A 20,818-nucleotide genomic window follows, 5' to 3' on the forward strand; every position below is an offset into this window, starting at 1 on the left:
ACACCATACATTTTAACATCCAATGAATAAATTCCCTCAGAATGCAGCCCACCAACACATGTTGGTAGTAGCTTCTTCAGTCCAGACCAACAGCTTGAATCCATCCTAATTAATTCATATCAGATACTTGGCTACATGTGGATCAAAGGCTACAGAGAGGACCTCCAGAGTTCCTTTAATCTCCTGTGTTGAGAGCAGCCGTCTTCTACCAAACGGGGTTCAATAAAGTTGTGTGCCTGACTTCCTCTCTTTTAATTAAACTTATCAACTGATGAGCTGGCTGCCGTGATTGCTGTCCTGTACACACACACGCACACATCTTTTTAAACGTACATCCTCGCTTCCTCAAAGCCCCCACACACTACGTGCCTTTCCTGCATCACTATTTCTCTTGCACCTCTCTTACACACACACAATCCCACATGGTCACACACACATACACAACCCTCCGCTTTCAGGGAGAAGGCCAATTTCCAGTGAGTGACTGAGGAGCGAGGCTTCTTTGATCCCTCGTTTTATTCCGAGCACGCCCGTGTCTCCCATTACTGGTGGCCTTGTGATTAGACAAGCCACCACGCACACACACATACACCCCCTGCCACTGGCCCAAACAGACTGGGCTGGGGATGATCTACACCCTGGCTGGAGCTGGAGATAGAGCCGGTGCTGGAGGAACACCAGGGCACCATATGAAGGAGACGTGCCTTTTTGAAGAGAGTTGCCTGATGTGAGGGGCCAATTGATAGCCTAAGGCCCCTTTAGGATTGCTGCGAAAGGCAAGCTTTGGAAATGTGTCTTTGGAAAATGACTACTCTGAGACAACAGGACTGCACAAACACAAATTCTGGGTGTAACGTGGCTCCCTGAAGACTAGTGAACACGCTATAGCCTTGTGTTATGTAGGAGTATGAAATCCTTAAGCATCGCTTGGTAAACTGATATTTGCAAATTTAGTGGTACAAAAAAATCAAGGAATCAATTGTCCTTTTTTTGTTAGAGGTGTAATGGACCAGATGACAAAATAATAAATATGGCGTGTTACATGGAATGGATGGATGTGGTAAGAAAGCTACATGGTACACATGGGGCCTGCTATCCCTCCCTCCCTCCCCCTCCATCAATCCATCTCACATGTACCCAGCCTGTGTGTGCTTGTGTGTGTACGTGTTTAATCTGGGGAAACGATGGGTCTCAAACTCCCCTCGCCTCAACCCTGCAATCTAAGTCTGAGCCATTTATAGATAACCCGCATTGCCCCTGCTCCCACCCCCCCCCCCCCCCCCCGTCCCACCCCCCCATTTCATTCCCTCACACACTTATGGAATGAGAAGCTCATGAAGACAGATGACGCCTCTCCGACCCCCCCCCCCCCGCTCCCCGCTCCCATCTGCTTCCTGACTCCAGCCGAGGGAGGAATTCCCTGGGCGTCCTCCCAGCCTCCCGGTCTGTTCCCGCTCGTCTCGCTCCGCGGGGCCCGCCGCGGGATGCTCGAAGACGGGAGGGAAGAGACCCGAGGGGTGGGCGGAGGATGGGTATCCATCTCCGCGGCGGTTCTGCTCGACATCCGCAGCTCATCCGATTTCGATTGCGGAAGATTACAAGTGAGAACCAAGAGGGAGCTGTCTGGGTCCATGGGCCCTGTTAAGATATGGGGGTAACGTGGTAATGGGAAATAACTGCAAGTCCCATGAATCCCTTGCTGTTGAGAGGTAGGGGATCCCTCTGGCTATCTGAATAAATACATGAAAACGACTCTCCTTCTGCGAAAAGCACAGGAAGACACACAGAGACTAGAACACTGCAGCATACCGTGTGGGAAGGATTTCCGGAAGTGCCGTGTATTCTAACTTGCATACACACTGGCGCATTCACAGTGCACACACTCACACAAACACAAATGAAGACAGAACGGCCACTGAGGAAGGCAGTCCGTTTCACTTAGCTTGGCACCTTGAACCACTTCCAGAGACAGCAAACAGGAAAACACAGGAGGTGATTAAGGGCACACTGCAGCACTCTCTTTGCCTTCTTTTCTCTCTCTCTCTCTCTCTCTCTCTCTCTCTCTCTCTCTCTCTCTCTCTCTCTCTCTCTCTCTCTCTCTTTCTCTGTCTGTCTGTCCGTCTCTCTCTCTCTCTCTCTCTCTCATTCTTTTCGTTCTGCCTATTTCTTTCAGTTTCTGCCTCCGCTTGCTATTCTCTCTTTAGCTCAGACATTGAGTTGAACATTAAACATTACTACACAATAGCATACAACTTTTAATGTATTTATATTATGTTTAAAAAAGTATATATAAATATCAAAATAAAAACATAAAACAAATATGTTTGCTCTTTGGTGGCATGGTTGATCCCCAAAAGTATGGCAAATTCAAGCTAGCACGCATTGATGAGACAGACAGGGTCCATGGAGCCAGGCAAAGAGTGGAGAAAGATTAGAGAGCGCTCATGTCCAGGTTGACACACTGCCAAGTGAACCAGCTCTGAAATGCTGAGCTACAACGTTACTGAAACAGACAGGTCCAGTTGTGTTTGTGTGTGTGTGTTTGTGTGTGTGTGTATGTGTGTACAGCACTCAGCGGGCCTCCCCAGCGGTTCATTATAGAGGACCAAATACTTTCCAGGACAGAACTGTCTCATGAGCCATTGGAAGATACTGAAGGCTGTGTGGTGAAAAAACAATGTCAGCCATGGCTGCTGCTTCCAATCCTAGCTCAATGATTCACTATCGACTGTAGTTTACCTTCACATGCACGAAAGAATAACTGACATATGGGGCACAACACACAAATCTCGGTTCAACACATTCCTCTGCCCTTCGGATGAGTAGCTTATCTTTTGTTTCCATTCCGACGAAAGGCCAATGACAACACGTTTTCTCTTTCTGTTTTCGACACAAAATGTATGGCTGCCTGTGTATTCAATAGTGACGTATTACTGTACACATGGTTCTAATTACGGGGAGGCTTGACCCCCCTCATTAAGACTTACCAAAAAAACGTTACCAAAAGAGGTAAAAACAACGGTTCGGGGGGGTCGATACATTTATTTATCGTTCTTACCTGTAATCGTAAATATTACTTTACGTCCTGGAGAAGACCCTTGAAGGTCATGAAGAAGATCAGGCAACATCATTTCAATGTCAACGTTTTTAATTTCCTCCCTTACCCTAACCTTTCTACTGTTATTATTAGTGGCAAGGAAAGTTCCTGAGGGGTGTTTAGGGGTGAGCACATTCAAACATATTTTCAGTTAATGAATTATCTCCCTTCTATAATATCATCTGAATTCTGAAGTCTCATTGTGTTCCAACCAATAACAGGCTTCGGTTGGGTTCTTGCCACTGTAATTACCTTCTGCTTGCACTATCCCTCCACCCTTGTGTGTCAGACTTCCTGTTTGATATCCGTGGAGGTGAAGTTCCAAGGCCAAAGCATCTCATTGGTTGATGAGCGTTCAATGGACTGAGGTAACCTTTCTCCATCCCACCCACAGTGCTCAGTAATTACAATGTGTACTTCGATTCATTCTATAAAGGTACGAGTTCGGCAGCATGCAATCTTTCCCAATTACCATGTGATCCCTGGACCCTGAGTCATAACAGCCTTTTTTCCCACCACTCTGTGGATGTCAAAGTTGTTATTAGCCATTAGTGCTGCAGTGACTTCATTTGACATGGTAAATATATCTGCAGACAAAGAAGCTGAAAGCAAGGAAATACTTGCACATTTTAATCTACCAGCATTCAATTTTCATTCCAGTTTAGTCCATGTGAGTAAATGCAAAGATGCTAATAGTCATAGGTGATTTGTTTTTGTGACCTTTATGTTAAAACCAACACAAAGGAATAGCTTGGCAACATGTTTGATCTAATCTATCACTAAAATAAATTAAAGCAACCTCAGCCTCAGTAGCAGATGAAGCTGAGTCTCTCCTGGCAGTCGTGGGCCTCCCAGTGTCCCGCCGTCCCCACCGCCCCACAGCGGAGGTTTCTAGCTGGGCACTGGTGCCCTCCACCAGGGGGCCAGGCCTGATAGTCCAGAGGGTCCCCGTTCACCCACAGCCAGCGGTCCCCCAGGAAGCGCAGGCCCGTCCACACCAGCGCCGTCTGGGCCTGCTCCTGGATCTCCCTGTGGGCCAGAAGCATCTCCGTCTCTGACAGCAGGCTGGTCAGGTCAGTGTACTGCTCCCTGCAGTACTCCAGAGCCTCTTCCCATGTCTTGGGCTCTGTCACCACAAACAGACTCAAGCAAAAGAAGTATCCAGGATAATTTAAAGTATTATACCATCCACTGTCGCCAAGTGAAACAAAATTTTGCGATGGTTCGTTGGTTGGGTTACCAAGCGAAAAGTTAAGGTATGTTGCAGATCCGCCATCTGACCATTTCCAGCCTGTGAAATCGTTGGGTTCTCTGTAAAGACCAATCCAGTGAAACTTCAATGGAAAGCTTCCACCTGCTATATCTTTAAGTTTCAAGTCATCCTCTGGTCCACTGACAGGAGCTAGTTCAGTATAATGTTGTCTGCAATATCTTTGAGCATCTGTCCAGGTCTTCTCCTCACGTTTATAAACATATTTACCAAACACTCTTGATACAGTCACGACGAGGAGAACCTGGATGAAAATCTTCTCCATGGCGATGCTGTGTTCTGATACTGTATAAAAAGTTATTTAAACCTCTACCCTTGAAACAGATGGGTTCAGATCTAATAATTGTTGAGATGTGAAGAAGTGTGAGAATCGTTGGGCTCAGTGTTGCTCCTTGTGTTGCTGCTCTGAGTGACGGTTGGTCTGGTGTACCTGACTAGTAAAGACTCCCAGGAACCAATAGCAACGTCTGTTCAGCTCACCTGTCTGTGAATAGAAACTATCTTTGCATACTCTTCAAATGAGATCCAGCCAATGTAACTCGCAAAATACAGACCTATCTCTCAAACAAATATTGGATCTGAGCTTAATTTATTCAGGGAGGGTTCCTTAAAGACCAGTATCAAGTTACCAGTATTTTGTCAATTTGTGTTTCTGTCTGTAACTATGTTTGTATGTATGCGGCTGCCTGTCTTGGCCAGGTCTCCCTTGAAAAAGAGATTCTTAAGCTCAATGGGTCTCTCCTGGTTAAATAAAAGTTATCATTACTAATGGAGCCTTGTTGACATAATTAGCAAGGACATAGAGACGGGTGACAGTTTAAAGGAACAACAACATGTCTCAATGACAGGTTGGTGTCACACTGAAAAATCCAGCAGACGCCCTCATTGTAGGGGTCAAAGCATTCAGGCCTGTACCCTTCTCTTGGTGTACACCACACATGGTGTCACCCACATGTCCAGAATATGGTGAAGGGTGTGTCGTCAGGGTCACCTCACTTTTGTCCACATCTCTGTAGACCAAGGCCGGTGGTTTTATCGCGCCGCTGAACTTTCAAATGTGGATTTTCCTTTGTGACGAGGGCTTCCTATCCTGCAACCCTTCCATAATATCCCTGTCTATGTAGGTAACAAACCTTTCTCACTGACACACTCCTGAATTGACATTCCCAAGCACCTTAGGAAGACGTGCTTGTCTGTGTTTCCTTACACATTGTACTAACGTGCTAGTAGCCACGTTTAATAATGTATGCAATACCACACAATTTCCAAATGTATTTAACTATGTCTTTAACATAGATCTAAATGAAGTAGTGTCACTTTATTGAAACACCAGCCAGTCGAGCTGCCTTTAGGACTGAAGCTCCTGCAATCTGTGCTCCATCAATTAACCGTCTTTTTCCAAAGTCCATATCTTCTTCTCTGACCATCTTGATCCTAAGCAAGGTCAATGGGCCCCACTCAGCATTTAGACACATACTCAGGATGTCAATCATATCATGCAGTACATTTACATTTAGTCATTTAGCAGACGCTCTTATCCAGAGCGACTTACAGTAAGTACAGGGGCATTCCCCCCGAGGCAAGTAGGGTGAAGGAAACACAACGTCATTTGGCTTGGCGGGGAATCAATCCGGCAACCTTCTGATTACTAGTCCGACTCCTTCACCACTCAGACATCTGACTCCGCAGTACACCTGTCTGGAAGTATTTTCTCTGCTCATTTATTCAGTTTGTACCTTTAATTTGTCAGACATACACACATCATATGATAGAATACAATAAACACAAAATAACCTGCATATACAATTGTAACACAACATAAGAAAGAGGTGTAGAGGTAAAGTAGGTCAACATAAACTCTGATTACAAACAGAACCACTACTCAAATAATTCTTGGGACAAAGTATTGTAGGAAAATCCCAGTGAGGTATAAGAAGTATAGTATTTTTACTGTCTGTTATGGAATTGACCCCAAAAATATGGAAACTTGTATCATCTAAAATTGTCCTTAGACACTCCTAACAATAAGGTTAGTAGAACATCTATACAAGTATTTTCATGCAGATTTTAATCTAGCTCTGCTTATATATTTATCAAGATCATTCAGTAGCAAATGAAGCTGAGTTTCTCCTGGCAGTCATGGGCCTCCCAGGGTCCCGCCTTCCCCACCGCCCCACAGCGGAGGTTTCTAGCTGGGCACTGGTGCCCTCCACCAGGGGGCCAGGCCTGGTAGTCCACAGGGTCCCCGTTCACCCACAGCCAGCGGTCCCCCAGGAAGCGCAGGCCCGTCCACACCAGCGCCGTCTGGGCCTGCTCCTGGATCTCCCTGTGGGCCAGAAGCATCTCCGTCTCTGACAGCAGGCTGGTCAGGTCAGTGTACTGCTCCCTGCAGTACTCCAGAGCCTCTTCCCACGTCTTGGGCTCTCTCACCACAAACAGACTCAAGCAGTAGAAAGTTGCTGGAACGTCATAATAATCATACCATCCATGCCAACTCGTGCAACCAAAAAATTCCTCCGGTTCATTGGTTGGTTGGCCAGACTTAAAGTTTAGGTATGTTGCATATCCACCACCTGACCACTTCCAGCCTGTTTCATTGTTGGGTTCTCTGTAAAGTCCAATCCAGCTGAACATATTGGTTGCCTGTCTGAGTTTCAAGTCATCCTCTGGTCCACTGACAGAAGCTAGTTCAGTATAATATTGTCTGCAATATTGTTGAGCATCTGTCCAAGTCTTCTCCTCATCTACAAAAGCATATTTACCAAACGCTCTTCCTACAGTCACGACAAGAAGTACCTGGATCATCTTCTCCATGGCGATGCCAAGTGCAGATTTGAATAGTTGGAAGTATTTCTAACCTCTAACCTCGAAGCGGATGGGTTCAGATCAAATAATTGTTGAGATATAAAGTGTTGCTGCTTGTGTTGCTGCTCTGTGTGCCGGTTGGTCTGATGTACCTGACTAGTATAGAGTCCCAGGAACCAATAGCAACGTTTCTTCAGCTCACCTGTTTGCAAATGGAAACTATTTTTGCATGCTGTACAAACATACATCCAAATAATCAAATAAAGAAAACACAACCTTTTCTCCCAAACAAATGTTTAATCTGACCCTCATTTCTTAAGGGAGAGTCCTACAGAGACCAGCATCTCGTTACCATTGGAGCCTGGTTTACATGATCAGCAGGAATGTGGAGACGGGTGACAAATTAAAGGAACAACAACATAAAGTGTCTCAGTGAGAGGGTTAGTGTCACAGTGAGGGTGTGTCACCCCACTCTATGTCCTACATTCTTCACTTCCTGCCCTTTATTTACCACTGGCTGTTTATCAATCCACGTTTTTTTCCGTTCTTGTGCTCTTGCGAACTCGTTTGACGTCATCTCTCATTGCCCAAGTACGGTTCCAATCCAAAGAACACAAGTCACATATGCTTTGTCTACTACCGCGCACTTGTGCACTTCGAGCACTGACTTTCAGTGCTTAAGGCGCTTCACTCACAAAACCAGCAGAATTCAGTGCACTGAAAGTACCCGGATGGCGCACTGCAAACGGTCCAAAAAAACTGTGTACAACGATGGACACTACTCGCCCTAAACGGGCGCCATCTTGGCTACGTGGCGGAAAAGGAGGAGCCCTTTCGGCAGCATTTTCCACTTGAGTGGAGAAGCGCGTTCATTTTGGCAGGTTATGTGGGTGTCGCGAGCAGATTTGCGTCCGTCACTTCCACCAAGTGTTTAACGTAAGTGTTCCATTTGAGACAGCACTTATCAGCGACGGAGTGAACTGAATATGTAAGTGCACTGTTTTGTAGTGCACTGTATTGCAGTGTACTTCGTAAAGTGCGCGGTACTAGACACAGCCCAAGAACGCCAAAAATACCTGGAAATGTTCTTGATCCGCCCCTTTTATCGAGGATGCATCAGATGGTGACTTGACCAGCGAGAACGCTTCTGATTCCCCAGAAGTCATTGCAAGATGTCTAGCGAGGCGGACAAACCTCACAACTGTAATATTTTACTTTTCATATTTCAGAATTTAAAATGTAATGAGAAATAGGCAGTTCAGTCGCTGAAAATGTTCTTATTTTATTGATGAAACGGCTAATTTGTAAATTTGCTCCGACTTGTCGATAACCTAGCTAGCATCTCAGTGCAGTGCAGACACTAGTTAACATTAGGTACTGTAAGTTAGCAAGGGCTACACAGACTTACACAAATCATACGAAAGAATACAATAGTACACAAAAGAACCGAAATGAAAATAGTTCATAAAGCATGAGAAAGAGGTGTATATATAGAAGGTCAATACAATATATGAATAAAAGCAGAACCACTACTCTAATAGTTATTGGAATAAGGTATTGTAGGAAAATCCCAGCGTGTTGTAAAAAGTATAGTATATTTACCTTCTGTTATGGGCTTTGATATACTTTTTATGGAAAACTGTTCCCATCTGAAAATGTCCTTAGGAAATCTTAACATTAATTTTATTAAAGAATCTATACAAACATTGTATATGGATTTTAATCTAGCTCTGCTTATATATTTATCAAGATCATTCAGTAGCAGATGAATCTGAGTCTCTCCTGGCAGTCGTGGGCCTCCCAGTGTCCCGCCGTCCCCACCGCCCCACAGCGGAGGTTTCTAGCTGGGCACTGGTGCCCTCCACCAGGGGGCCAGGCCTGGTAGTCCACAGGGTCCCCGTTCACCCACAGCCAGCGGTCCCCCAGGAAGCGCAGGCCCGTCCACACCAGCGCCGTCTGGGCCTGCTCCTGGATCTCCCTGTGGGCCAGAAGCATCTCCGTCTCTGACAGCAGGCTGGTCAGGTCAGTGTACTGCTCCCTGCAGTACTCCAGAGCCTCTTCCCACGTCTTGGGCTCTCTCACCACAAACAGACTCAAGCAGTAGAAAGTTGCTGGAACGTCATAATAATCATGCCATCCATACCAACTCGTGCCGCCAAAAAATTCCTGCGGTCCATTGTTTGGTTGGCCATACTGAAAGTTTAAGTATGTTGCATATCCACCACCTGACCACTTCCAGTCTGTTTCATTGTTGGGTTCTCTGTAAAGACCAATCCAGCTGAACATATTGGTTGCCTGTCTGAGTTTCAAGTCATCCTCTGGTCCACTGACAGGAGCTAGTTCAGTATAATTTTGTCTGCAATGTTGTTGAGCATCCGTCCAGGTCTTCTCCTCATCTACAAAAGCATATTTACCAAACGCTCTTCCTACAGTCACGACAAGAAGTACCTGGATGAACATCTTCTCCATGGCAATGCCAAAGTTCAAACCTTTACCCTTGAAACAGATGGGTTCAGATCTAATGTTGAGATTTGAAGAAGTGTGAAAATCCTTGGGCTCAGTGTTGCTCCTTGTGTTGCTGCTCTATGTGCTGGTTGGTCTGATGTACCTGACTAATATAGAGTCCTAGGAACCTTTAGCCACTCTTACCCTCTCCTTTTTTCTTCTTCACATGTTTGGAACTATCTTTGCATAGCTGGGTGTATGTCATACATACATTTGTAGTCTCACAAGCAAATCACTTCCTCCTAAACCTCCTAAACACAAAGGTTTGTAGCAGAGAGTCAACAGACAAAGCTTGGTACCATCCACACCTTTCTCCTACCCCCGAAAAGGGGGAAGGGTCCTTCCCCCTTTGTCCTTATCTCCCAGAAGATGCTTCAAAGCCCTGACCCAGCATGGGGTCAGGAACAGAGACCACATGGTCACACAGTATCAGACAATGGAGTATAAGGGAGAACTTTCTTTCGTGGATTTACAAACATATTTCTCAAGGACTACATGGCTCATGGACACTAATTCAATGACAGTAGTCGATGTGTTATAATGTGTGTTTTCTCATTTACCTAGAACGTGTTTATTGATGTTTGATTATAACTCCCCTTCAGATATAGTAAATCAGTCAATCTTGATATCAAAATAATTGTATCATACTAACAAAACCAGTTATGAACATTGTATTGCTCTATTCTGAAGTTTAAGCATTTCATGGACATTTGAGATAATGGAATTTAAACTATCAGCCACTTCACACCTCTGGGCAGATCTCAAGACGACGCCCAGGTGGAAGTAACTGACCAATGAGAGAGGTCACCTTCACACGGATGACCCCCTGTTCTTTGGAGTATAAAATCGCCAAACGTACAATCACCCCCGCTTGTTCGTAGGATTAACTTGGGGTGAACGCGTCACTCTCTAACCTTTACCTCATAACTTGCATATTCACTTTGCTTTACTTTAAACTTCTTATTATCTGACTGTGTGGTACACATCAACAGCAGTTTTACAAAATGTATTGTGTATATAGTGCATACATGTGGTACTAGATGTTCCTTCCTCCATCCCTCCACACTCTGGGTAAGGTAATTGAACCTGGTTTTGCATGGCTCAGGTGTCCTTCAGACCCCGGAAAACAAGATGCACGGGCTGCCTCTGCTTAATCTTTGCATGACGTTCTAGACATAACAATTTACAAGGGAAGTTGAGTGTCGCCTTAAATCTAGTGAACTTCTATCTCAGCCTCATGAATTTATGGCGTCTGAATCTTTGCATCTTGACTTCTTTTTCCACAACCCCCCCTTTATAACGTTGTGCACCTGATTGTTTTTAAAAGGACCAAACAAATGACTCAATTATTCCACCCATATGGGGTGTCACTCACTTCCAAATCATTTGCCTGAGTAAGACACCAAAATTCTTGAAATTATAATCATCAGACGATACCCCAATTTCTTTAAGGTTCCAAAATGTCAGCCATAATCTTTTATCGTCCCCAAATGGGTTAGTTGTCAGTGTAGAGTCTAGACTTCTCAGTGTAATATTGTCCATGACGATGTGAGGTAATCAGGTAAATATGCGAGGGTTTGAATGTTCTCCAATGCATCTGGACACACAAGTGTTGACCAGAAATGTGTCCTTATTGAGGTCATTTCCTGCAGTGCTTCAATGTGCACCTATACCCTACCAACCTCTACCTGCCAATGTAGGCAGTTGACACACAGCACAGTTTATTACCTATCTAAAAGGCCAATTAGTTAAGGCCTTATCTTCTAAAATACAAGCATCGAAAGGTGAATTGTAAACGTCTCCAACGACGCCCATGCAAATTCCCAGCAGGTCATTTCCAAACACAAATGACACCTGCCTGTCTAGGCAAATGGTTGGGTGCAACCATATCACATGGAAGTTTTCTTAAGGCAATACAATATGTTTTGTGGCCTACCTCATTCTTACGATCACAAACTGCAACTCATCTGTACAATAGAGCTGGTGCGTAAATTTATGTGCAAAATTAAGTTACCTGACAGTGGCTATAGTGACACATTCCATTCCACTATTCAATGGAAAAGTGAGAAACAAACGGATCACACTGTTGCTGTCCACTTGTGAAGCCGTCAAACGCAAAACGAAAACATCCAGACAATGGACAACACCGAGGTCAACATCAAAGCCAATCAGGTGAAGGCGTTCCACAAAAGGACAATCGACTGGATGTCGCACAAGCTGTCAGCTAGCCAAACATCTCTCAAGGGCCCACAAAGGGTGCTGATGGGGTAAAGCTAAACACTAGTCTCAGGTCATTTCCTCCCCTGATTATGCTTTGTCTGGAGGACTGACTTCCCTTTGTCATTAATGAACGTTTACCAGAGACGACTATTTAAAATTCATGGTAGGGGAGCTCTCCCCGTGAAAGAGCATAATCACATTTTGGAGCGCCCGTGCCGTCGATGCTCGCAATCAAGTGTGATGGGAGCTGATGGATTCACTTTAGCGAGGGTAATCAGTTGTCAGGTACTCTCCATTTTATTCGCCGTTCACATACACACACACGCGCGTGCAAACGCACACGCGGAAACGCACACACAAATTGTCGACAGATTAACTAGATGGCTGTGATGGCGTAGACCACACACACACACCTACACACATTAACACTTTATACTGTAACAGTAGGAGGCTGATTATATTAGGGTGACAGCTCGGTGACTTTTCATCCTCCAGTTCCATAAACATTGTTTTTCCTGGCGTCAAGACATGTTTTGTTTAAAAAAAGAAACTTGCTTAACTGTCGCTCAGTCATAAATAAATGAATAAATATATATATATATATATATTTATATCTGAAAGAAATAACCTCTCAGTCCCAATCTCTATCTTTCTCCATTTATACAACAACTAAATTACATTACTGTAAGAAGGCAGCGCTGTTGTCATTGCTTATGTTCTTGACTCAGGATAAAGTAGTGTAGAAGTGGATTTACTGGTGTGTTATAGGTGTCCGGTCTGAAAGATTGACGCACAGGGGTTACGTCTACAAAGTGATTAATAATATCATCTACCTCGTAAATCTCTCAAAGCGGTGAAGGATTGACACGTCAAGGATGAGTCAATGCAATAGCAAACAAAACAAAAAACCTACTGAACAACATGGTGAGGGAAGGATCACATTTACAAGCAACTACAATGACTATCATGGATGTTGAAAGGGAAGCATTTACTGCAACAACAAAAAGTACAGGTACAAAGCCAATGTGTGAATGTGTGCATTTACATTGTGTTTCAGATGCAAACATGCAAAGAATGTTTTCTAAAACACAAAAATGCCCAATACAATATGCTCCAGTGTCAATAGTTAGCAAGAGGGAATACTTTAGCACATAAGTGACTGCTAGCATTGTTTGTTGTCATCAAAGCATGAACATTGATGTGGGAGTTTGTCTTTTAGGTCAAAGGTAACACAAGGTTTAACAGTCTGACCTTAGAGGGTCTGCAGGTGAACACCCCCTTCCAATCTTCACTCTGAGTAGTCACGCAAACAACACACACCTCAAAAAAGGTTAGCTATGCTAATCCAGGTCATATTACTTCCTACATTTGGGGGGGGGGGGGAAACACTTCCTTTCTCTTGCAAGAGTTCTCTTTTGCAGTCAGAGAAAGACCGTAAAAGGTTGAGGTGATAATCAGTGGAAAAATACTGCAATGATTTCAATAAGCCTCCTACCTTTTTGTCTCTGCAGGTGGAGCAGTGGTGCTAATCAGCAGAGGGTGTGTGTGAGTGTGTGTGTGTGTGTGTGTGTGAGAGAAAGAGAGCGTATGAGAGAGTGTGTGTGTTTATTAAGGTTAAGCAGTATCAGAGAGGCTCAGGGAGAGACGACTCTTATCTCTAGTCTGAATAATGCAGGAGACCCTGGGGTCCAGAGACGCCCCCCCCCCCCCCCATTCCCCCGCCCGCCCCCCCCCCCCCCCCCACTTCCCCTTGCTACCCTTCCAGCTAGCTCTGTGGACACACACACACACACGAGCACAAACAAAGACACAAACAAAAACACACTCATTGCATCGCTCTGATACTGGTTAACCTTCAGCAATAAAGGCCAGCACACTGCATATATAGAGTAACCCTTGGAGGCTTGATCCCAGAGCCCTCCTTATCTCACACAATAGAAGGGCACAGAGACTGGGAGGCATGTCAATTAGAATTGGTGCAGAGTGAATGCAGGAGCTTAAGTCCAATCCAAAAGTTTATATTTCAGGTTACACCATATTAAAGACCTAAACAATCCGAGAACAGGGTTCACATTTTTGGGGGGCTTGGGGGTAAAAAAAGAGGTAAGAACAACAAGTTGGGGGAGTCGATATATTTATATATCATTCTTACCTTTAATCGTAAATATTACTTTACGCCCTGGAAAAGAGGTTGACCCCCTCGATTATCATTGTAAAATGTGCACTCTGGTTAGTATGTGTGTTTTGAATTAAATTACCAAAGGGGTTAGTTTGCGTGTTTTGGACAAAATGACCAGAGGGGTTAGCATGTGTGTTTTGGACAAAATGACCAAAGGGGTTAGCATGTGTGTTTTGGATGAAATTACAAAAGGGTTTAGAATGTGTGTTTTGGATGAAATGACATATCCCAATACATTTGATCTAATGCAACAATCACCAGGATAGGAACAATCAGATCTAGCTCTAACATTGAGTCAATGGGGAACCAGACCTCAAAATGGCTGCTAATTGATTCTATGCTCGTGATTGATCATCATGTGATCTGATTGCTACTCAATACAAACGATTGACAGGTGTGTTTTGCTAATGAGTGGGTGATTATGAGCAAGTGTGACTGTCCACATCCATTATTTAGGGTGGAAGGGTTAGCTCAGTGGTTGGCTGACTGCAAATTAAGAGGTTGGAGGTTCGAATCCCCCAAGGTGCTTTGGATGAAAGCTGAAAGTGGGCTTTTTTCAAAGATATATTTGAATTCTGAAGGTAGTTGAAGCAGGGCTCTGGTAGCCCAGTGGATAAGCATGAGCACCATGCAGGCTGCTCTCAGGTCCAACACACAAGGGTGGAATCCAGCAGGGCCACCAACATGCATGGTCCCCGCTTCCTGTCATGCTTGGTCAGAACAGGAAGATGCTGATAAAAATTGTTAAGTGTTAAGTATGCTTTATAAACAGACATTTAAAAATCAGCTTGTACTTTCTTTGGGTAGATCTATGAAGACACACATGGGATTTGAACCCAAGACCTTTTGACATTGCATCAGTTTAAATGTTACACATGCTTAACCACTTAGCTACCAGGGTTCCATGACAACATCGAAATACATCCTAAGGTTTCGTAAAGATACACTTGACTACATTAGTGAAGCCAGACCTGGGATTGGACCACAAGACCTTTAGGCTTAGCATCAGTTTACATGTTACACATGCTTAACCACTGAGCTACCAGGGCTCCATATGAGAACAATAACTTTTGGTTGCTTAGGCCCAAACCTCTCTTAGGTCAAAGAGACAGTGTGGTTTATCTGCAGAAATTATTACTTTATGAAAATAACTATTACTAAATTATATCTATGCTTAAATTACTACATCATGGTTGGAGCTCTGCCATAGGCCCAGGCCCATGTCATACCAGACAGTCCCTGGTTAAAATATGTTTGCAGAAACCTCAGTATCATTATAGTTCCCCTTAGCTTTGTTTAACTTCATTTGACCAAACGTTTTGTCATACACAAGTTCCAACATGCAAACTCCACAGTCTAAATGCATCTATAAGTAATACATCTATTATTGTTGCACTATCGATGGAAGTGATAACAAACTGTCATTCTGGCTAGTGACGATAGACTGTAACCACAAAATACTGTGCAAAAACGGTGTACTTCTGATCCCGGATCCTCTATTGTACTTTATACATGCACTCAATCTGTGAGTCGCTTTGGGTAAATGTCTGCTAGATTAATAAAATGTAAATATATACACACAGACGTCCTGTAAACACACATAGCGCCACACACACGCACGCACGCACGCACACAGTCGGGCGGCGGGCCAGGTCTTCTTAAGCAGTGCTGATGAGGATCATTAAGCTCGATCAAAGGAAGTGATTACAGCTTTTGTCTGAGAGAGAGAAAGAGAGACAGAGAGAGAACGACAGAGAGAGAACGACAGATGGAGAAAATGAGAGATACAGAGAGGAGAGGGAGATGGTTAATGGGTCATTAATATAGTTAGGTGTGCCAAGGCAACCAAAAAAACATTCAAAGTGTGAAGGAGGAGGCCCGTAAAAAGAAAACATGACTACACCACATGCAGATTAAGCATGTAGCGTGTACGTCGACACTCTCAGAGCATGTTCACCAGGATCCAGCTGTGCAACACCATTTACTGTAATCCATCAACACCGATGAGTAATTTCCGTTGTCAGCAGAATAAAACAGGACATTCCTCCATTCAGGTTTTTCACACGACCACCCTCTTTCCCCCATCCCTCAACGACCAAGCCATCTCTTGAGCAGAGCGGATGAATTCAGCCTCGGCAAGGCCGCCAGACACGAGCTCTGTGCACATGCAAATGAATTCATTAGTTTGATCCAGCATGACCGTGATCCATTCATGGCCACTGTTAGTCAGTGATTACAGTTAAATTCAGGTGGAACACGTACAACCTTCCGAGCACTCCACCTCACTCATCCCCCAGGTAATACACACCATTGGACAGGCTTCATTAGTGGACGTGGAGTCGGGCGAGGCAGGTTGACACATATAGGGTGTATTAGCGGAGGACACCGCGTGTTCCCGTCGGCTCGTGCCTCATCATTAATCATGTCGAGAGGGATTGTGGGTAATTACCTTTGAAAAATATTCATTTGCAAGGTCACGGGGTGGTCTTTACGAGAAGGGGGAACAGCGGATGAGGAGGTTAGGATGTACAGAGTGCTCGACACTGAGGTCTTCTTTTTCGTGTGCGTGCGCTGATGGGGGAGGGGGTGACATAGGCTTCTGTCAGTATACAGTTTAAGGAATGGAAATGAGTGCATGAGGACAAAGTGGTGACTGTGTGTATGTTTCTGAGAGGTACATTACATTTCCATGTATTCATTTAGCAGACGCTTTTATCCAAAGCGACTTCCCAAGAGAGAGCTGTACAAAGTGCATACGTCACTGATAATAACAACAAGATAGCCCCCAAAAACATTGCGAGTAGCCAAAACATGAAGCACATAATGTGAACAACCAAAATAAGTGCCAAAGGGAAGAAGAATAAGAGCAGGTGTGTGCCAGCCAGTGGCTCAGTGATGTAGGTGTGTGGGTGAGCTATGCTATGTTATATAAAGCTAGCTTCAACCTCAGCCTAAAATCTGTCAATACCTTTAAATCATTTGAGATAATTTGTATGAAACCACCAACTACTTTAAAAAGGACTAATTCTACTACTGTTGCCCCCCCTCCTTCGTTTTGTATAGTTACTCTATACCGGCCCCCTGGCCCATACTCCCTCTTCCTTGAGGAATTTGCTGATTTTAGTGCTGATCTTGTGACATACACTGACAATATCTTAATTATGGGTGATTTTAACATTCATGTCGATGACCCAAAAGATCCTCTAAGTAAGGCCTTTACTGCTCTTATGGATTCCACAGGTCTCACTCAGGTGGTTTCTAAACCTACCCATCTTCACTCGCATACATTGGATTTAGTTCTCACGCGGGGAATCAAGATTAGTGATGTCATTGTTCATACCCACAATCCTATATTATCAGACCACTGCCTGGTAACCTTTAAAATGGATCTCTGCCAGAGCCTTGGAGGCACCCAGAATATTTCTATTAGCCGCTGCTTAACCCCAAATACAGCTCTGGAACTGGCTAGTATTCTACCCGCTGCACTAGAAGCACTTGATGTCCCGAATAAATCATTAAATGCTAAAACAAGGGATCTGAATTTGGTTCTTCAGCAATCCCTAGATTCTGTTGCTCCACTCAAACCAAGGAAAAGAATAGACAAGAAACTGGCTCCATGGTATTCAGAGGAAACCCGCACTCTCAAGAGGTCCACTAGAAAATTAGAGCGTAAGTGGCGTACCACTAAATTGGAGGTTTTCCGCCTGGCCTGGAAGGACAGCCAAATAGAGTACAAGCAAGTCCTCATCAGGTCCAGATCAGAATATTTCTCTAAGTTGATTAGTAAGAACAAACACAACACTAAGTTCCTATTTGATACTGTTGCAAAACTCACTAAGAAAAGTACACTCTGTGTTAGTTCAGATCTCTCTCCCAATGATTTCTTAGATTTCTTTGACCAAAAAATCTATGCAATAAGGGACAAACTACAGACTTGTCCTGGAGGAGTGGCCATCAACACTGATTTTCCCTCTGTACCCAGCATTCTGCATGTTGAGACTCTCACTCACTTTAACCCTATTTCTATGGAAGCATTCATCAAGCTGATGGATTCCTCGAAACCCACTAGCTGCCTTCTCGATCCCCTCCCTGCCAAACTTTGTAGGGAACTTCTCCATATTATTGGACCGCCCATGCTTAGTATTATTAATGAATCTCTTGTAACTGGACAAGTCCCTGACGATTTCAAACAAGCTATTATCAAGCCCCTTCTTAAAAAACCAAACCTGGATCCAGGTTGTCTTAGCAATTACAGGCCCATTTCAAATTTGCCATCTCTCTCCAAAATTTTGGAAAAAGCTGTGGCAAAACAGCTCACTGAGCACCTCTCCTCAAATCAGCTCTATGAACCTCTCCAGTCTGGATTTCGTCTTCACCACAGCACTGAAACTGCATTAGCCAAGGTAGTCAATGATCTATTATTAGCCTCTGACGCGGGCTTTAGCTCTGTCCTTGTTCTTCTAGACCTAAGTGCAGCTTTTGACACTGTAGATCATGAGATTCTCCTGGAACGTATGGAGAACTATGTTGGGATTTCTGGTACTTCACTTCAGTGGTTCAGATCGTATCTATCTGATAGATCACAATATGTCCACTATGATGGTTGCTCATCCAGGAGCTCCATTGTAAAATACGGAGTACCACAGGGTTCAGTTTTAGGCCCTCTGTTATTTTCACTCTATATGTTGCCTTTAGGAAACATAATTAGAAGTTTTGGGGTAGATTTTCACTGCTATGCAGATGATACTCAGCTATACATGTCTATAAAGCCGGGAGAATTTCCACATGCTATGGAAACCTGTGTTTCCGGGTTGAAAACTTGGATGACTGCAAATTTCCTTCTTCTTAATTCGGATAAAACCGAGGTTCAAATTTTTGGTCCGAAAAAACACCGAAATAATTTATCCCATCTAACCTTAGACTTAGACGGCGTCAAAGTATCTCAAAGCCAGCTGGTAAAAAATCTGGGAGTCACAATGGACCCAGACCTTTCATTTGAGTACCATATTAAGCAAATCACCAGAACAGCATTTTTCCATCTACGTAATATTGCCAAAATACGAAAATTCCTCTCAAAGGATGATGCTGAAAAACTAATACATGCTTTTGTTACGTCCCGATTGGACTACTGCAATGTGTTGTTCTCTGGCCTCCCAATTACCTACCTAAAAAACTTACAGCGGGTGCAAAATGCTGCTGCTAGACTATTGACTAAAACTAGAAAGTTTGATCATATAACATCGACTCTTATCTCTTTACACTGGCTCCCTATCCAAGCCAGAGCTGATTTCAAAGTTCTACTACTAACTTACAAATCTCTGCATGGATTGGCACCACTGTACCTCTCCGGTCTCCTTGCACCCTATTGCCCCGCAAGGTCTCTAAGATCTCAAAATGCCGGCTATCTGGTAATACCCAAAGTTAAGAAAAAAACTGCTGGAGGTAGGGCGTTCTCATATAGAGCACCTCTTCTTTGGAACAAATTACCCATCTCAATTAAGGAAGCTGATACTGTCTCGACATTTAAAACTAGATTAAAAACGTTCTTGTTTAGTCAATTCTATGATTGTTAAAGGGAAGTATGTGTGTACTTTCTATGTAAACCTGGGATGTGTGCTTGCCTATGTGTGTATCACATGTAACTTTTAAATTTTAATTATAGCTTATGTTCACATTGCCCAGCTAGATGTTACAAATAAAGTAAACCTGTTACTGTATATTGTTAGTATTATTATTATTATAGTTCCGTTGCTGTATATTGTTACTGTTATAGTTTTTATTACTAGTTGGAGACAACGGGGGACTGGCTGTTTTCATCCTTATTCGTATAAGTATAACCTACTTTAGAGTTCTTTCCCCTGGAACAGATTTCATGTTCCAACTGAGGGGGGCTGTCGTTGTTTTGGTGTGTGGGGCTGCATCAAATACCCTTTTTGCTCTGTTAAATTGCTGCACTAGTCCACACTTGACCGGTGGGGATCTCATTCTATTTTGACTGTAACTGTTAGCTGCTCCTGGCATTCTCTAATCCCTGCTCTCCTCTCTGTCCCCCCCCCACACATTCCCTGTGGTGTGGGGGGTTTGAGCTGTCAGGACCTGCTTGGTCGTCGGTCTGCCAACGCTGAACCAGGTCGTCACCCGGAATCCAGTCTCCATGACGGCCAACAGCGAGTTTCCCGGTCCCATCCAACGTCTATAAAGCCGAACAATGGATTTTGGTGTTTCAAAACCCATTGACACTGTATGACTATGTTTAGCTTGTGTTCTGCTCCTCTCTCTTACCAACCGTCTCTGGAGGAGGGGATCCCTCTCTGAATTGCTCCTCCCAAGGTTTCTTCCATTTTTTCTCCCGGTGGGAGTTTTTCTGGGAGTTTTTCCTTGTCTTCCTTGAGGGTTTAGGTTGGTTGAGGGGCAGTTCTATGGGCGCATGTGAAGCCCTCTGTGACATGCTTGCGTGTAAAAAGGGCTATACAAATAAATTTGATTTGATTTGATTTGATTTGATTTGTGAACCGGTAGTCACGCTGTCTGGCCGCGTTGGAGACTGTCGAAAACAAAACGCAGCTCAACAGAACGTGCCGTGGAGAGATGGGTCTCTCGGGATGTGTGTGCCCAGTGATCTCGACGCAAACAAGTGGGAGGAGACACATCGGGTCCAGGTGCGTCCAATCAGAGGAAAGACCCGCTCACCTCTGCCCACAGTCTTGCGACAGAAGGAACGGGGAAGAGCAGAGGACAGCAG

At 44.1% G+C, this 20,818-nt stretch overlaps 3 protein-coding genes across 3 annotated transcripts; all 3 read right to left on the minus strand.

Moving 5' to 3' along the window:
• Positions 1–3,705: 3,705 nt before the first annotated feature.
• Positions 3,706–4,772, minus strand: LOC124483586 (macrophage mannose receptor 1-like). The gene has a single exon (XM_047044086.1). The coding sequence runs from the start codon at positions 4,630–4,632 to the stop codon at positions 3,904–3,906; it is 729 nt and encodes a 242-aa protein (XP_046900042.1). The 5' UTR covers positions 4,633–4,772; the 3' UTR covers positions 3,706–3,903.
• Positions 4,773–5,972: 1,200 nt separating this feature from the next.
• On the minus strand, positions 5,973–7,304 carry LOC124483529 (macrophage mannose receptor 1-like). The gene has a single exon (XM_047044022.1). It carries the CDS (start codon positions 7,179–7,181, stop codon positions 6,471–6,473), a length of 711 nt encoding a protein of 236 aa, XP_046899978.1. The 5' UTR covers positions 7,182–7,304; the 3' UTR covers positions 5,973–6,470.
• A 1,623-nt stretch (positions 7,305–8,927) lies between these two features.
• LOC124483701 (secretory phospholipase A2 receptor-like) lies at positions 8,928–9,458 on the minus strand. The gene has a single exon (XM_047044246.1). It carries the CDS (start codon positions 9,456–9,458, stop codon positions 8,928–8,930), a length of 531 nt encoding a protein of 176 aa, XP_046900202.1.
• Between the last annotated feature and the right edge of the window lie 11,360 nt (positions 9,459–20,818).

The sequence above is a fragment of the Hypomesus transpacificus genome, chromosome 21 (genome assembly GCF_021917145.1).
Source record: "Hypomesus transpacificus isolate Combined female chromosome 21, fHypTra1, whole genome shotgun sequence".
NCBI classification, from domain to species: Eukaryota; Metazoa; Chordata; class Actinopteri; order Osmeriformes; family Osmeridae; genus Hypomesus; species Hypomesus transpacificus.